The sequence below is a fragment of the Lathyrus oleraceus genome, chromosome 2 (genome assembly GCF_024323335.1).
Source record: "Lathyrus oleraceus cultivar Zhongwan6 chromosome 2, CAAS_Psat_ZW6_1.0, whole genome shotgun sequence".
Classification (NCBI taxonomy): domain Eukaryota; kingdom Viridiplantae; phylum Streptophyta; class Magnoliopsida; order Fabales; family Fabaceae; genus Lathyrus; species Lathyrus oleraceus.
Genome location: NC_066580.1, coordinates 469,891,981 through 469,906,954, shown reverse-complemented (window position 1 = coordinate 469,906,954; position 14,974 = coordinate 469,891,981). Strand labels below are relative to the sequence as shown.

Here is a 14,974-nt window from a genome sequence, read left to right as displayed (position 1 = left end):
TTTGATATTCAGATGTCCAAGCTTCTGGTGCCACAATCTGACTTCATCTTCCTAGGACATTAAGGATGTGGAAGAACAAGTAGTTTCTTGTGGTATCCATAAATAGCAATTCTCTTTAGACCTGAATCCTCTCATCAGAACATTATTCTTCTCATTTGTAACCAAACATTATGACCTGGTGAAATTGAATTTTAAACCTTTATCAAATAACTGACTAATACCGATGAGATTTGTAGTAAGTCCTTTCACAAGCAGAACATCATCTAATCTAGGAAGACCAGTGCAACTTATCTTTCCTATACACTTGATTTCACCTTTAGCTCCATCACCAAACGTGAAAAAACTAGAGGAATAAGATTTAATGTCCACCAAATACTTCTTGACCCCTGTCACGTGTCTTGAACAACCACTGTCAAAATACCAGTCTTTTCTAGATAAAGCTCTAAGATAAGTATGGGCTATTAGACAAGTATCAACAACCTTAGGTTTCCACTCCTTTATAGTTTTAATAATCACATGATTAACCCTAGGATATGTTGTATGTTTTGGATAACCATACAATCTATAACATAAAGGCTTTATATGTCCATATTTACCATAATAATGATATTTCCAAGGCAAAAACCTGACTTTAGTTTGAGTTTCCTGATGTTTGGAAGGATGCTGTAAGATTTGGTCGGACATCATGGGCTCATACTTCCTTTCTGGAGGTATAAATTTTGTAACAAGGGTTTTTCCTTTCATAGATTGGTAATCAAAACCTATACCTTTTAAGTTTCCAACCCTTTTTCCAACTTGAAGAATTTCATGTAACATATCAGACCCATTGTTAAAAAGTCTTACTGATTTGGTCATGTTTTCAAGTTCAGAATTCAATAGGCTTACCTCATTTCCAAGATTTGTTACAGTAGATAAAAGTTTTCTTTTTCAGCCTGTAGATGAGCTATGATTCTCTTATGCTTTTCTCCTATCTTACACACCTCTTTACTTCTGACACAAAGCTCTTTGTAGGAAGAAACCAATTCTTCATAAGAGATATCCTCATCACATGAATCTTCATCAGATTCATATCTACCAGTGAAAGCTATAACATGCTTAACAGTTTCACCTTCAGAATCATCAGACCAAGAAACAAACAAACCCTTCTTTTGTTTCTTGAGATACGTGGGACATTCTGATATAATGTGACCAAAACCCTCACGTTCATGACACAGAATACCTTTTCCTTGATTGGATTTTCCTATGTTCTTGCTTTTCTTTGAGAATCATTGTTCTTACTGATGTCGAATGACATGTTCTTGACATTAAGTATTGACTTCATATCCATTTTTTTCAACACCTTATTGAATTGCCTCCCAAGAAGCACAATGGCATTAGAAATTCCTTCATCAATCTCCAAGTAACATTGATCCTCTTCATCCACAATGTTGGAGATAAAAGATATACTTTTGTTCTTCTTTTCAGATCTATCATTGATAGCCAATTCAAAAGTTTGAAGTGACCCAATAAGCTCCTCCATTTTCATGTTGCAAATGTCTTGTGCTTCTTCAATAGTTGTGACCTTCATGTCAAACTTCTTAGGCAAATACCTGAGGATTTTTCTAACAAGCTTCTCCTCTGACATCTTCTCTCCCAAGGCACTAGATGAATTGGCAATATCAAGAATATTCACATGAAAATCATGAATACACTCATCATCTTTCATCCAGAGATTCTCAAATTTGGTGGTGAGAAGTTGAAGTCTTGAAATTTTTACTTGTGATGTTCCTTCACGAGTGGTTCTGACAATTTCCCATGCATCTTTGGCCACAATACAAGTATTCTTGAATATATTTTTGTCAACTCCATTGAACAAGGCATTCAAAGCTTTGGTGTTTCCAAGAGCAAGTTCATCTTCTTCCTTTGACCAGTCCTCTCCAGGATTCAAATTAGTTGTGTCCTTCTCATATTTGTTCTACACCACAGGATGTTCCAAACCTTTGATAACTTCTTTCCAAGTTCTGCTATCCATAGATTTTAGAAAAGCCACCATACGCGACTTCCAGTAATCATAGTTGGTGCCATCCAGAATAGGTGGTCTGTTGACAAACCCTCATTCATTTTCCATAGTACCAGAAAATATCTCCCTGGAGCTCACCCAAAATAGAATAGGGTGCCTGCTCTGATGCCAATTGAAATTCTACTATGCATATACCAGAGGTTGTATACGTTGTCACAACACCGGGATCAGGACATTGTCACACCATAAACAATTACATTATTAAAGTAAATAGCAAGAAGTAAATAACACATGTCAATTGTTAACCCAATTTGGTGCAACGTCACCTACATCTGGGGGCATCCAATCCAGGAAGGAAATCCACTATAACAGTATTAGTTTTATTTCCTAAACAACCTCTGGTTTTACAAACTTCTCGCCTAATCACTATATTTGGAACTTCTATCTAAGACTCTCCTAGATATGAGACCCTTGTCTCTTCCCTTCAATCACACAACAATGATAAAAACTTCTAACAATAAACAGAAGACACACTTCTAATGAAATATAATCCACTCTTGCTTAAAAGCTTATGAGTGATTTACAATTACAACTCAAAAACTCATTCCAATTCAAGCATCTAAGTGATACAAGAATGACTCATAAATAACAAAGAACAAACTAAACCCTAAAAGAGACTATTACATACGCAACTTGGTTATTTTTTAGGTTTAGATTCGTCCTTTAAACAGGCCCAGAATAACATGGGCTTTGGGCTAAAAAATCAGCATATCTAAATAAAAAACAATCAAATCAAATCAGATCAAATCAAATCATATGTCTCCTAAAATGTTTTGACATCCATTCTGCACAATCTTCTGCAAAATAAAATAAAATCAAATCTAGTGTTTCCTTAAATTTTTTGACATTCGTTATGCATAATCTTCTATAGAATCAAATCAAATCAAATGTTTCCTTAAATGTTTTGACACCCATTCTTAGGAAACATTGCACAACTAGAACCAATCCTTAAGCTTCTAAAATAAGCACTTTGAACCACATAATACGTGAAACATATCATCAAAGAATCTTCACTAATCTCACGCTAAAAAACAAATCTTCAAAGAATGTAAAACCACAGCACGCCACGATGTCGTACAAGCATGTCAAGACATCTTGTCCAACATCTTTCTATTTCACTTGTTTTAACAAAATAATGCCAATCACAAAACTCACAACCTAACATTACCCTCATCATCTCTAATTTTGTTTTAATAAAAATACTACTAATACTCCTTATTTTCTATTATTCTATTTTCTCATTTTAATTAAATAATTCAATTAAAATACTATTATTTAGTTATTAAAAATGGACTCTAATAATTCTAGCCCATTTCTATCAATCTCTAATCACTTTCTACACTCCCACCTCAATGTCACACACCCCTGGCATCTATATTAAATCAATTATGATACATAATAATTAACTTAAATCATAATAATTCAAATAATTTGATAAATCAATAATTGAGGTGTTACACTCTTACCATCTTTTCTCACCACATATATGTTTCCTTTTCCACTTGATGTGGCATGCCTTCCATTTGCGACCTGATCACTTTCTTGACTGATTCATCTAACTTGGTGAACTAGTTTTTATTACCAGTCATGTGGTTACTGCATCCTGAATCCAAGTACCGCATATTAATTTGTTCATCATTTGAGTGAGTCTTTGCCATGCATAGCATATCATCATAGTCATTTCCTCTAGCATGTGCATATTGCACTTCGTCATTATCTTTCGCTCTTAATTCCTTCTTTCTTCGACAATCTCAAGCATAATGATCAAATCCTTGACAGTTGTAGCACTGCACCTCCTCCATGTTAACTTTTTCCCCTTAATACTTGTTTCCCATGACTTTATTTTTTGAATCAAAGTGATTCTTTGAATTCTTGCTTGACTTCTCATCATTTGTAAGATTCTTTCTCTACTTCGCCTTTTCTTTTCCAGACTTCTTGATGAATCTTGCTTGCAATGCCTATTCAACCACCTTTTTCCTTTCCGTTTTCCTCTTCTTCAGCCTCATCTCATGAGCCTCTAATGATTCTTGAAGTTCTTCTAACTTCATCTTTGGACTCTTCAATAAACACTACAGTGTAATCAAACATTTCAGTAAGACATCTCAACAATTTCTCAATCTTCTGCAAATCATTGATTGATTCACCATACGCTTATTTGGTTCATGAGTAACACTAATCTTGAGAATAAATCAACAAACAATTCATCTTCTTTCATTTATGTTATCTCAAACTTCTCTCTCAGTGTCTGCAACTTCACCCTCTTCACTTTTTCATTTCATTTGTACAAGTTCTTTAACTTGTCCCACGCTTCTTTAGACGTTTCTTCTTCAATGATCTTCTCGAACAAATTAGGATCTACACATTGATGAATCAAGAAAAGAGTTTTTCCATCTTTCTTCCTTTGTTCCTTCTGTGCAGCCTTCTGAATATCATTTGCATTCGTTTCCAATGCAGGTACACTATCATTCACAATTGCAGTCATATCTTGAAACCTGAAGATGACCTTCATTTGCGCAACCCACCTCTCATAATTCTCTCCTTTGAAACTAGGTAGATTTGCTGGAAATTGTGTTGATGTTGTATTACCATTTGTCATAATAGATTCTTTCTGAATTGCAACCGGGCTCGTTGGTACCAATTTGTTGGAACAATTAGGGTTTCAAGAAGAATGAAGAAGAAGAAGAAGAAAAAAGAAGAAGGAGAGAGAGAGAGAGAGAGAGAGAGAGAGAGAGAGAGAGAGAGATTATATGTGAAGAGGGAAATTGATTAAAGTGAAGGTTTTTCTCTATTTTGATTTACATTGTTACCTATATATATATATATAGGCAACCCAAAACATACAAGCTTAACAAGATGTAGCATTCGAATACATGCTTACATAATTTAACAACTACATGTTGTATTCGAACACACCTATGTTGAATACAGTCTTTTCTATAAAATAATGATTTACATTTTCTAACTTGAATAAGTAATGGCCCATGACAAAATACGATTTTGGTAAAGTCCAACTAGGGACAGAAAATGGATTAGTCGCCCAAAGTGGTGTGATCGCCCAAGTGAGAGTGGATAGTCGTCCGACGCGATTTGAGTATCTCACCCATGATCTTCCTCGTTTATCACGCATGAATATAATGGTAGAAGGATACCAAAGAGTGAGGAAAATCGCCTCCCCACGATCTAGGGAGAAAAAGAACTCTCTACCCCCACGTGCTTGATGATAGAGTTATGAGATCCATTATTTTCTAAATCAATATTTCTCTATAAATACCTCAAACCTCCAAGATTAAAGACAAACACCAATCACAAGAGAGAAAAATACATAATCTTTCATCATCATTATGTGGGCAGGTCTTCGTTCTCTCACTATTGTACTTTTAAAAAAGACATGATTGTAAATATAAAATTATAAACAAAAAATATTTCTTATCTCTTTTTTCTCTCTTTTAGGGAGTATTTATTTTAAGTGAAATAGGAAAGAAAAAAGTTGATGAAAGAGAAGATGAGCAGAGATATTTCGTTTCTCTTGATTGATTTGGTGAGTAATAAAAAAGAGAAATTAAAATACTTAATTATTTTTCTCTAATATCTTTTTAAATAAAATAGAAAGAGAAACTATTTTTTATTTTATTCCATACTTATCCTTGTATACAGATACGAAACCAGAAAAATTAACATATGTAGGCAAATATATATAGTTTTTATTATGTTAGTTTATTATAATATTTACAAAATATTTGTATTGAATATAATGTATAATTTTTTAATATTATTTAATGAGATTAATTGTTATGCACTGTCAGTGTAAAAAAATTTACACCGTCAATACATCACAATCATCCGTTTGGATTACTTTACATGTGATTATAGAAAAAGTCAAATTTCTCTATAAAATCAATGACTGTGATTAACTGACAGTGTAAAATATCTTTACACTGTCAGTTCATTTCAATTAAACTCTTATTTAATAATATATATACCAATTAAATTATATTTAAAATAGAATATATTAATTTTAAATTTAAAGTATGTATTATTTTAAAAATAAATATCATTAATAGTATAATAGTTTTTTAGTCTTTTAAATGTGATGACATAAGTAGAAGATCTAAAGTTCAAATATGATTTAAAAGTTCTTAATTAACTATTATCTTGCTCAAAAATATATTTGATTATATATCATATGAATATATGATTTATGTTATCTAATGAATTTTAAATTTGAAAAATTTAACATAAATATTTAATACAAAATTTGATATCAATTTCAAGGCCACAAATAATGTTATTATTGATTTTTGTTGGAGGAGTTATTTACTAGGGAGTATTGAATATTGTGAGACTTCTTCTTTTAGAGCAACACCTTTGTGAGAGACACATCACATATTCACCTAAAACCTTAAGGTGATAGGTGGGTGAGTTCTCTCACTTATAAATGCTCAAGTCTCCATATTACCAACAAATATGAGACTATTATCCACACTACTCACACTTGATACATTCTCAAGCTCAAGTTCACATATTACCAACAAATATGAGACTATTATCCACATTACTCACACTTGATACATTCTCAACACTCCTCTCAAGTGTGAGTCCACAATGCTCTCCCTCAAGTGAAAGCACTTCTTACTTCTACAAATTCTTGTACCGTACAAAACGTTTCTTATTCACCACACTGGCGCCGTTGTTACTCTTCAACGAAACATTTCTTATTCACCACACTGGCGCCGTTGACTTACGATACAAGTAAGTCGGTCCCTCTCTCGAACCAGACTCTGATACCATTTGTTGGGAGAGTTTCTCACTAGGGAGCATTGAATATTGTGAGACTTCTTCTTTTAGAGCAACACCTTTGTGAGAGACACACCACATATTCACCTAAAACCTTAAGGTGATAGGTGGGTGAATTCTCTCACTTATAAATGCTCAAGTCTCCATATTACCAACCAATGTGAAACTATTATCTACACTATTCATACTTGATACATTCTCAACAATTTTAATTATAACTAACACGTATTTCAATGTTGAATCATTAAAAAATTGAACCAATTATAGTATTTTATACGATGTAATTTTAATTTATATATCAATATAAGCACACATATTAGTAGTATTGTATTAGCAATATTAGCATATGTATTAGTAGTATTAGTACATATATGTATGTGTAAGATATTAGTGGGGACATAGGCCTATATATGCTACTTAATAACTTAATGTTAAATACATAAAATTGTATATATTTTTATAGTAAAAATATTTTGTCTTTTCTAAAATTTTTAAACACTTCTTTCTACTTTTCTTTCTCCATATTTTTCTTACATCAAACAACACTTTAATTTTTCTTTATTTATTTTCTATTTCTCTCTTCTCACATTGTGTTTCACTTATTTTTCTCATCTCACTTTCTATTTACACCCAATCAGACATTTGGAGATATTGTAAAGAGTGACAAGTTCTACTTTTCTTTTCAGGATTAGTTGCATAATCAAAAATGGTGAATGGAATGTTGGTCAGATATATTAGCATTATAACAAAAATCATAATCATAATTATAAAATTTATTCTATAGCGTATAGATTTAAGTGAAAATTCTTTTACAATTAAATTTGAAAAAAAAAAACTAGTTTCACTTCATTATAGTTGAATACATTTTATTTAAATTTATCATCTAAAATTTTTTTTACTGAAAAATCAAAACATAAAACCGCCCGGGTAACCCTTAAATTTAATTATAAAAAATCGGGATAAAATAAGAAATACAATATAGAAATTTTATAGTATAAACTGTAGTAACTTTTTTGAGTGTTTAAAGTCTATTTTTTAACATAATTTTTTATTTTAAAAACTTTAGAATTTTACATTCTTAATTAAATTTTAATTGCAAAAATTGGGTCCTCCTTTCTAATTTGTCGGCAAATTAAAATGATTCCATTATTGTCGGAAAGTATAAAATTTTCCTTTTCCAATACTGATTAATACAGACAGAAAGACAAAGATCCTGAAATTGAAATGATGCAGTGGAGTTAGCTTTGTACATGAGCTTGGTCCCATTAAAGCATAAAGAAACATGACCAAAAATGTCCTTGTCATTTCAATTGATATAGAAAAAGCATACTAAAGCTTAAACCTGCAGAAGAAGGTATGGGCCAACATCAAACAACCTTTAAAAAACACAAAAAAGAAAGCACCTAGATATAAATAAAATTTGTATATAGTAATTTTGAATAAAGATGGAAAAGAGTTGGATAATAATGTATATATGTTAACGTGAAAGGGGGGCAAGTCTGATGACAACATCAAGATATGCAAAACCCTTAAAAGATGAACCCACTATTCATATTATTTCCTTTTTCATTCTTAATAATGGAATAGTACTTGCAATTTACTTTGCTTTCATTGGAAAAAGGACTCTCTTATCACCTCCCAACCTAATTATTTCACCACCATCAAATACTATATAGCTCAGGGTTTTTGTGGGGGCCATGCAAAAAGACATACATTATGATCATCAAGGTATCAGAATATATATTTAATGCAAACCAATTTCTATGTTAAGGAAAACAACAATGGTTCAATGTTCCAAAACTATAAAATACATGTTTTTTTTTAAAGAATACACTTCATCTCATAACTTAAACATTCACCATTATCTCAAAACCTTAAGACATCAAGTGTATGAATAATCATCATAATGTATCCGAATGCATTTTGAGTTTGATAGAAAAATTCACTTTAATTCGGTTTGAGGTTTTCTCGAATTTAGAATATAAAAAAAATCATGTAATATGGACATTAATATTCACTTCAAATCATTCTCATTTAAATGTATTTTATTATTTAGTTTTTATACTTTAAAATAATAATTATACGATAAACACTTTAATTTATTATTTATTATTTGATGTTTGAAAAATAGATTATTTTCATAAAAAATAAATTAATTTATAACAATTCAAATCTGTTTGAGATAAGTTTTAAATTCATTTTTACATCTATATTGAGAATAGTGACAAGAAAAAGAAATTGATTGAGGGTTCGAATTTGAAACCAAAATAAATAAATAAAGTCTTTAATTTCTCTTATAAATTAAATATTTTACTCATTAATAAATTACATGTAACTTTGAACTAGCCTACTCAATTCATTAAATCTATTAGAATATGGAAGAAAATATAAAAGAAGAAAGACCATTTCAAAGGCACCTTGTTGGCCACTCAATTGAAAAACTATACACCTTTTAATGAAATTATATTCCCCAAAGCACTAACCCAACTTGATGGCCGTCCTAATGTGCCCATAAACTAGATAATGACCTCATTTCATGCTGATTTATGGACATGTGGATTTTCGTTTACTTTATAGTCACTAATTAAATAAACTCCTGAAAATATAATATTGCTAATGTCTTAATAAAGCTGATATCATCTTCACACACCAAACCCTGCTAGCTTCTTTTCTTTTCGACAAATTTAGGAAAATAAATTAAGATTATTGTTATGGTAGGGTAGAGTAAGGCCAATAAGTTGGTTAGCTACTATTAATGATCTTAAATTAAAACATAAAATATTATCCAATCAAACTCTTGTCCTTTTTAACTATAATATGTCTTGCCTTATATTGTTAGTTAAACCTACAGATTAAAACAATCTCCTCTGGTCAAATCTATACATCACAACTAATTGCTTAATTAGATTAACCATAATTCAATTAATTAATCTTTATTAATGATCAACAACCATGTACCTGGTCAATAATATGCTTCGAAACCTATCTAGTATTTGGATTGGGACATTTAGTTATTTTAGCCCGAAACTAAAACTATACTATTAAGATTTAATTATTAATATCACAACCGCTAGATAATTTATTACTACTATTTTTCTTAAGTTATTGAAAAGGTCCTAATGGTCCCCAAACTCAAAAAGATTTAAATAAGATCATCACAACTAATTAATATTGACCTATTATTAAAAAAATTATGAAATAATAAGAAAAAAAGAGAGTAAATTAGGTTATGATTCCTTTTTCATTAATCAATACATGCAAATTGCTTTGGTATTACTAACCAAACTCTGAAAAATAAATCCCAATACTAAGCGAAAAAAAAACCAAGTTTCCAGTTACGCACGTGCTAAAAGAACTATAAACACGTGCGAGCGTCAAGGCCTCCATGCACTGGCCCACACCACCGGTTGTTCCTTCCACGTCAGAAATATTCCGGCGTCGCTACACGGCGTCATCGACCACCCTTCCTTATACCTTCTCAACAACGCTCTCACATCGTCACTAACTTCATCACTAAACGCCACCGTATTAAACCCTCCACCATGCAAACGCTGCGACCACCTCACCGCGGTCTCTCTCCGTTCCATCGACTCCGACGGAGCACACGCCACCAAATCAACTATCCCTCTCCCCGCTTCCCTCTCCAGCATCAAACGCTCGTTACTCGTCTTCGGGAAACTCTCTTCCAACGCCTCGAAATAAACCCTAAACCATCTCAAACACTCTTCAAAACCTCTCACAAATTCAAATCCTTCGAAACCAAAATCCAACTCAGCTTCCTCTTCCACCACCGTAACTATCCTAGGACGCAACCTCATCAACGAACCTATCAACGCGTCTCGACGGTTATGGTTACGGTTACCGTTACCGTTACCATTACCATTACCAACGCTTATCGAATGCAGAGTATTGACACAATTAACCGCCAACGCTTCATCATCCTTAATATCCAAACCGGAAAAATCCAAATCGGAAAGATCGCCGGCATGATGAATAACGTTGAATTTAAACGGAACTCCCATAAGTCTAGCGAATTTCTCCAATCTTGCACCAATTTCCTTCATGACCTTTTGAACTGAACCACTTGCGGTTACAACAGTGGTTAAACGGAGGTGCGGAGTATCGTCGGTTCGAGTGGCCAACGCTTCGAAAAGCGTAGGCCATTGAGTGCAGTAAGTATTACTTATATCAATTATATGCAACTTGGAATCTCCTTCTAAGGCTTCTAAAATTGCGCCATTGCAAGCTACATGGCCGAAAGTTGTCCATGGACTAACTTCTTGAAATTTCAAAACCGTTTTTCGCGTTGATTCGAACGAGCAAGTTTTCTCCGAAGCCGAAGCTAGGGTTCTGAAGGTTCGGGTACCGGCTTCGGTCATTCGAGAGAATAAAGCTTGGAGAAAATACGCGCCGAGTTTTTGTTCCGTGTCGCCGTAGGGGGAGCTTAGTTCGTTAAGCATCCACATGAGTTGTTGTAAACGATTGCTGTTTTTTTCTGCTATGGCACGTGCGGTTTCGAGGAGGATGTTGTGGGACCACTTTCCGGTTAATTCGAAGTTGAAATGATCAGTTGGTGGAGGTGGTGGGGGTGTGGGTGTAGGAGTGGAGGTGTTAGTAGTGATTGAAGTTTGTGGTTGTTGATTATAAGGATAGTAGTGTTTGGAAGAAGATGAGGAAAGGTCTTCTTCATCCATGAAAAAGTTGAAGCATTCTTCTTGTTGTTGTTGAGGGTAATATTGGTGATAGTTTTGTTTGGAGGATCGAGAGCTACTAGATGTTGTTGTTGTTGTTGTTGTGGAGTTGAGAGATTGATGAGGTTGGTGTTGGGGTTGAAAACTGACAAGTCTAAACAACGTATCCATTTAAGATGTATGAGACCCACATCAATAATCTAGTTGTTGTTGCACACAAAGGTATATCAATATTGCATGTAACGTGTTTTTAATGACGATGGTGGGAACAAATTTGGATTGTAGTTAAGTTAATTAGGAAGGGTGAAATGGGAATTAGTAGAAAATTGGATGGAGAGTGAGTGGTGGTGGGGTGGGGGTGACTCGAATAGAATGAATTATGGTCTTCTTTTTAAGAGAAGTGGAGTATTTGAGATGGCGATTTATTTATCTTTTTCTTTATTGAAAGAGTTAAGGGTATGGAGAGAAAGAAAAGTGGATTGATTGGTGAATAAGTAAATGGCCTAGCTGATGCTAAAAAAGGAATAGGGTCTGACAAAAGATGAAAATTAACAAAGTGCGTAGTGAGAAGAGACACTTTTTATTCTTTGAGAGAGAGTGGGAGAGCAGGCGTGCCAGATGGGAGGAAAGAGTAAAGGTGCCGGCGTGAGTCATCTTCATCAAACTCATTAAACATTCATCATTACTCAAGTTTCTTGCCTCCTAATCCCTCTTCAAACACTGCAAACACATGTAATGATGTGTTTGTATTACCAAAATGCACTCCTTCGAATACTTCTAGGGCATGCCTTCATACTTTATCTGCACACTTATTTCTTGGTTTATAATATAAGCACCCACTAATCAAACCAAAGCTAGCGCATCCACTCTAGTTACCACACACTAATCTACTTAAAATTTAGTTGTTCTAACATATGCTACAATCCGTAATTTTTGTTATAGATTATATTACCTATTATATTACCCATACATATGTCACCAAGAATACCTCGTCTCAACAAAATTTTGTTACAAAAATTCACATATGTCATAGTTTACAGAAACTAGACACTTTAAATAAGTAACTCCATCTTTTTTTTTTCTTCTTATTATATCATTTTGAAAAAAAAATCTCAAATTATAAGTCTGTTTTACCGTTTTAATAAATTGTTAATTCATTTTTATTATTCTATTCTTAAATATTTATTATTTTTTTATATGATGATGATTATATTTTTAAAAAATTTAATTGAAGTATACTACTGGTGTACAAAGATTTTACACATTCAATTAATTATAGATATTTGATGTTGAGAAGAGTTTGACTTTTATTTTAACTACATTGGAGTATAAAGTAATGAAAACGGATGATGGTGATGAATTGCCATTATAAAACTTTTTACATTGACAATGCATAGTAAGTAATCTCATTTTTTAATATAAGTAAAAATGTCAAAATAACTTATACTAAAAAATGAAGGGAGTATTAAAGATTTGATTCATGACTCTTACCTATGAGAAATATTTAGTTTAGAAAGCAAATACGATTTTGTGTGTTCAATCCAGAACCTTACCCTAATGCCACCATCATATTTCATTATCTTCCTTATTTCTTTTGCTCATATACATCTCTCTCTCAGAACCTATTCTAAACCTTTAATTTGTACAAAGCTCTCAAGAACCCTAACTATTAAAACACAAATTAAATGCAATTGGAGGGGGATCAAAGCAAGTGACCACGTGGCTTTGATTCCCCTCATCGTCCTCTACATCTCGGTATTAAGATTTGAGCGAAAGAAGGAGAAATTGATCCTACCTACAAGGCTGAGACTCGCCCTGGGAATTGTTGAAATTCTTGATGATGAAGTTGTAGAGAAAACCAGATGAGAAGCGCCAATATGTAAGTACTTTGAAACTTCAATTCTTTGCAGTAACTTCTTCTTCTTCTTCTTCCCAATAGTTTGTAGGATCAAAACTATTGTGTTGTTGTTGTTGTCTGATGAGTGTACAATGTAGCGGTGAGGTTTATGCTTTAGTTGTAGCAAGCTTCATGGTGAAGCTTGCTCAACAACGAAGGAGTTTGAGCTTTGAGTGAGATGAGGGTGAAGAGAGATGGAAGATGAATTGTAGAGTGAATGGAAAGCATTCAATGTGATTTTTACAGAGTGAGAATGGTCCCCTTTGATTGTAGGTAGATCGTGTCTTATATAGAGATTGAAGTGTAATAGTTTTAGGGCAATTAGGGAAAAGTTTTTTGAAAGTTAGGGTATGGTTATTGTTAGTCGATTTCAAGAGTAAATTTATTAGAGGACTGCCACTTTTAATTAATAGTTAGTTAGTTTGAATTATGTTAGGTTAGTTAACTAGGTTTTGAATCAATGCTAAGTGGATTTTTAAGTGAACTGAAGTTAGGAAACCAGTTAGGTTAGAGGCTAGTTGAATTCGATTAGTAGTTAGGATGTAAACTGGTTCACTTTGGTCAATTTGTATTGCTAGTTACGGTGATAAATTAATGTTAGTGAAAACACTTGATTGTACTATAAGTAGAAAAAAAGATGTTAGTTGAAATGAATTAGTTAGTAGGTGGGTTAGTGAGATGCTGATTTGTTTAGAATATATTGATTGTATACATGGATTGTTAGGGTAATTGAATTTGGGTAGAAAATGTTTGAATTGGTAGTTACCACTATTAGCTAAGTTGTTAAATGACTGTTATGGAAAATGAGTAATTGAAAGTGTTTGTCATGCTAACTCGAGTTAGTGTAGGTCAAGTTGAAGTTGAATTGTTGATTAATAAAATGGTGCTTATGTTAATTGTGACAATTGTCATACCCTTAAATTTACCCTACCTTCATTACATTTCATAACCCTAATTCATGAGTATACATCCATCATATATCATCTCATTTGCATTTACGCCCATGACAAACAATGATTCATAAACTCAAGGCATGAGGTTCATCTATGAAGCTGCAAGACCCCCTGATCATGTTGAGGTGTGCCCAATCCATCTTCCTCCTTAAGCATCCTTGGACCTTGGAGGATCCCTCAAGACAACTCCCTCACCTCCAAAACCCAAATTGGATGGTGAACCCTCATTGAAGACATGTGAAGATTCATTTGGTCACCCAAGGACCTCAACCCTAGTTCTTGATCCTCAATGGCTTGTACAAGTCATGATTCACCTTGTGCCTTGACCATACCATGAAGGGCCCCTAATATCCAAGCATTATTCATGCCACAACCCTTTTAATCACCTAAATACACCTCTTGCACCCCAAAACCCTAATTTTTCTGGCTATGTTTCTTGATGAAACTTGCGGACTAAGAAACCCTAATTTGTGCATCCTTTTGATTCTATGTCTTGCCACACTTGATCATCCCATCATTCAACACTTCATTCACCTTCAATTCAAGTCATTTTTAACCACATTTCATCAAGTAAACATTC

The 14,974-nt window shown here is 33.1% G+C and overlaps 1 protein-coding gene and 1 pseudogene across 1 annotated transcript; both read right to left on the bottom strand.

The window, feature by feature from the left end:
* Positions 1 to 168: 168 nt before the first annotated feature.
* LOC127123790 (uncharacterized) lies at positions 169 to 2,011 on the bottom strand (annotated as a pseudogene).
* An 8,056-nt stretch (positions 2,012 to 10,067) lies between these two features.
* On the bottom strand, positions 10,068 to 12,003 carry LOC127120484 (protein SHORT-ROOT). The gene has a single exon (XM_051050921.1). The coding sequence runs from the start codon at positions 11,713 to 11,715 to the stop codon at positions 10,228 to 10,230; it is 1,488 nt and encodes a 495-aa protein (XP_050906878.1). The 5' UTR covers positions 11,716 to 12,003; the 3' UTR covers positions 10,068 to 10,227.
* Positions 12,004 to 14,974: the final 2,971 nt, after the last annotated feature.